At 42.1% G+C, this 3736-nt stretch overlaps 1 protein-coding gene and 1 long non-coding RNA gene across 2 annotated transcripts; one reads left to right on the top strand and one right to left on the bottom strand.

Annotated features, from left to right (window-relative positions):
* Window positions 1-862: 862 nt before the first annotated feature.
* Window positions 863-2838, bottom strand: LOC103460306 (uncharacterized). The gene is made up of 2 exons (XR_532902.1): window positions 2765-2838; window positions 863-1868 (listed from the first exon to the last, which is right to left on the bottom strand). It is a non-coding gene; the product is annotated as an uncharacterized LOC103460306 (long non-coding RNA).
* On the top strand, window positions 1552-3231 carry LOC103460307 (CD226 antigen-like). Its single transcript, XM_008402409.2, has 3 exons — window positions 1552-1644; window positions 2505-2864; window positions 2983-3231. Exons 1-3 carry the CDS (start codon window positions 1572-1574, stop codon window positions 3201-3203), a joined length of 654 nt encoding a protein of 217 aa, XP_008400631.1. The 5' UTR covers window positions 1552-1571; the 3' UTR covers window positions 3204-3231.
* The last annotated feature ends 505 nt before the right edge of the window (window positions 3232-3736 follow it).

Here is a 3736-nt window from a genome sequence, read left to right as displayed (position 1 = left end):
CACACACACACACACACACACACACACGCGCGCGCACAGCTAACACCTGTGATGCTTACAGTGTAAGAGCAGCTTTACAGACGAACCGTAAAATTTATTTCATATCGTCCCGGTCGCAACAAATGGGAGGCGGAGCMCCACGTGACGTCACCGAGCTGGTAGATGAGTTTCTGTGTGACGAACTAAGGAGTCAAATCCCGTCGCTAACATGAACACAAAGCTATGAATGTCTGGGAAGGTGAGAGTTCACCTGGTAAACTGACTGCAGGTGAAAGCTGGATAACAGACATTTTTAGAAGCTTCTTTATTATTACACTGAATATGATTTCAGATCTTTGAATAACTTTTCCTCAGGTTAACTTAGAAAGTGAGCTGTTATTATTACAGGTTAGTTTTCTAAACTACAGAAAAGTTATTGTTAACTCAAATGTGAAAAATTGGACTGATGTTGACATACGATAGTAATACTGCTGTTATGGAAGATTTACTAATGTTTTATTTGATTACCTGATTAATCGTAAGAATAATCGATGATTACTAAAATATTTGTTTACAGCAGCCCTAGTTTTCTCCATGTTTGTTAAAGCTGTCACCATGTCAGTTTGTTATGAGACAGATAATCTGTGAAAACAATCAATCTCCTCCATCTGCTTCCTGAATTACTGTAATGCACCAAACCAACCAATCAGAACCAGGAGGAGGGTCTTAGTGCTGTCAATCATCCTCATTCACTCACTGCTAAACGTGCTAATGGTGGAGAAACAACTTATCAAAACCAAAGTGGAAATAAAAACTACATTCAACCAAAAGAGTWCAGATTATGAAGTCTGTATGTTGCCCTTCAATAATCATTAGATTTAGATCATTTATGATGCGATTTATTGATTTATTGTTCATCACGACAGGCCTGTCACTCGCTCACATCTGGAAAAGTACGACTGGCTGTTGAATCGTTCCCCCCATGAGGCGCTGCTGGCTGGATCTGACCCGCAGGCCGAACGCTGGCCTCCTATTGGTCCACCTCCTGGCCTGAGTCTACCTGGTGGAGGCTGCTGACTCTGTGCAGGTAGGGAACGCCTTGATGAATAACCAAATCAGTCCTCCAGGATGTTGCTGCCAGCAGGAAGCAGCAGCCAGTGGGACAGAAGCTGCGCCTGCATCAGAACCTTAAAATGGATCTGCTGAAGGTGAGAAGGTAAGATATTTATGACATCAGGGCAGCGGTTGGTTCATGTTCAGAGATGAAGCTGAGCGTTAAAATGACGTCTGCTGTGCATTGAAGCAGAGCTGCTGGTGTTCCTGATGGGTCTGACCAGGATCTCAGTCCAACTGAGGCGTCGGCTCTGGCTGGACAGAGACGASRACATGAAGCGACGAAATGATGAGAAACCGATCARAATATTCCAGGAGGAAATGGTGGAAGGCGTTCAGACCGGCTCCTTTAAAGCTACGTCATGAAATGTGACGTCAGAGTGGAGCAGCCATTTTGTTCAGCGTGTCATTCAGCCATTTTAGCCGGACCGTCGTTCTAGAGGAGGAAGAGCAGATCTGTTGGAGACATTTAGCGACTGATGAAGGAGAAGATGGCTGGAGCATCGCTGGTCCTGATCCGCTGGCTGAGCTTCGTGGCGCTCGCTGCTGCAGGTTTGCTTCCTGGTTCTGTCAAAGTGCCGTTTGATTCAACGTGAAAACTTTTCACTCTGCTGAGAATCGTTTCCTTCGCCGTCGTTGAATATGTAAAGTTGCTTCTTGTTCTCTCTGGGCCTCTGTGGGCTCTGCCGGGTCTCCAACCCGACCTGGTAGAACCAGGTGGGTCTGGTGTAGCAGGGATGGACTGGGGCCCCCAGACGGCCCCGGGGCCTCTGAGTCTGGATCATGATTGAAGGACAGAAATGATCGGTGTGTTGAGCTGAATATTAAGCTGAGCAAATTATAGCTTAATGTTTGGTTTTCATTTATTTGAAAAACAAAAAAGCAAAGTCTTTCCCCTTTAAATCAATCTTTCATAACTCTATAACCTAACATTATTATCCTTGTTTAAGTCATATTATATTTCTACTTTCTGGTTGCAGATCATTTTACTGAAGATGTTTCTCTAATTATTCTTAAATGTATAAATTATAACTGTTTTCTGACTATTCTATGCTATCCTTTCTATTTAGCATTTTGTGTTTCAGTTCAGTTATTATTATTATTATTATTATTATTATTATTAATAAACACATTGAAAACAAGTTCATTGTTATTCCAGTAAGCCCAGTGTCTGTCACAAAAATCAACCAATAATTACAAATTATTGTTATTATAATATTTTGACAGCCCTGGGCTGATGCCCATATATGGGCGTCCGCCCAGCTCGGGTTTTTAAATTTCATTAAAATTTCTCCATCTTCTCAAAAGATCAACAATACGTCTATAAAATAAACTGATTTGATAATACGAGGGCAGATTTTCTGTCAGGTTCAGAGTTCCTGTTTGACCTTTGACCTCTCTGCTTTGTGCAGATGAGCTCAACAGAACAGCAGAACCTGGACAGGATGTGATTCTGCCGTGTGAAGCTCCTGGTAACGAGGATCCAGAAGCTGCTGAGTGGAAGAAACAAGATGATGATGAGTGGCTGATTTATCTACGACCCAATCAGTCTGGATCGTTGAGCTTTGGCTCTTCCTACGAGGACCGGGTGGATCTGCAGGACAGACAACTGAAAAACGGAAACGCGTCTTTGGTTCTCAGGAATGTGACAACTAATGACAGCAAGACGTACGAGTGCAGAGTTGGGAGAAACAGATCAATGGAGCTCATCAGCACCATCCACCTGGTTGTAGCTTCATCCCCTGTTCCTCCTCCTCCTCCTGCTACTCCAGGTGAGTRTCTGCCTCTGGATCAGAACCTCCAGCACCTTCCTGGTTCTGGACCTCAGATCAGATGATGATGATGATGATCTTCAGTGGGATCAGACTAACTCCTGGTTCTGTTCTGCAGGGAAACAGGATGAAAACGGAGGAGAGAAAAAGGATGAAAACATTTATGCTCTGCTAGTATTACTTGTTCCTGTAGGTGTAGTTATTTGTTACATTTACATAAAACATTGTAGGCGTCAGAGGTCAGCAGAGCCCCCTGCTGGACCGCCTCTGGAGCTGCAGGAGCTGGAACAGCCTTTCAGGAAACCTCTGCTTCCTGAAGCTGTAGTTTGTTCCCAGTGATTTTTTTCAATAAAAGATTTTAACTTCATGTCTGAGGAGGATTATTTTATTTATTTGTTTATTTTTAACTCAACAGCATTTCTTAGAATTTTCTTGTCCCAGGACAGTTGATCTTTCTGTGAACATTACCAGACTAATGATCAAATTAATCCATTAAATATTGAGACTCATCAGCAGGAAACGGGCTGTTAACTCTGATCCCTGAGAACCAGGAGCAGTTCTAGCTTCTGACCTGTAGGGGGCAGTGAGCGGCTGATGGCGAAACAGTTTTACATGATCTTTTTTTCAATAATTTATTCACTGAGACTTCCCAAATAAATAGAAAGAAGATCTAAAAATACAGAAAATAAAATTAATCGCAGAAGAAAGCTTGGTTCTGTCCAAACCAAAGGTCAAAGGTACGTCAATATCAGTGGTGGAGAAAGTACTCAAAAAATTTACTTAAGTAAAAGTACAAATACACAGACAAAAATGTACTTAAGTAAAAGTCAAAGTACCACATTAACATTTTACTTAAGTAAAAGTAAAAAAGT

This window comes from Poecilia reticulata, unplaced genomic scaffold (assembly GCF_000633615.1).
Source record: "Poecilia reticulata strain Guanapo unplaced genomic scaffold, Guppy_female_1.0+MT scaffold_224, whole genome shotgun sequence".
In the NCBI taxonomy this organism is placed as follows: Eukaryota; Metazoa; Chordata; class Actinopteri; order Cyprinodontiformes; family Poeciliidae; genus Poecilia; species Poecilia reticulata.
Note: the sequence above shows the minus strand (reverse complement) of the source record. Positions and strands in the feature narration are given on the sequence as shown.

Coding starts and splice junctions, on each gene's coding strand:
- LOC103460307 (XM_008402409.2), top strand. CDS start 1,572: ATGAAGGAGAAGATGGCTGGAGCATCGCTGGTCCTGATCCGCTGGCTG. Junction 1,645..2,504: donor CGTGGCGCTCGCTGCTGCAG/GTTTGCTTCCTG, acceptor TGCTTTGTGCAG/ATGAGCTCAACAGAACAGCA.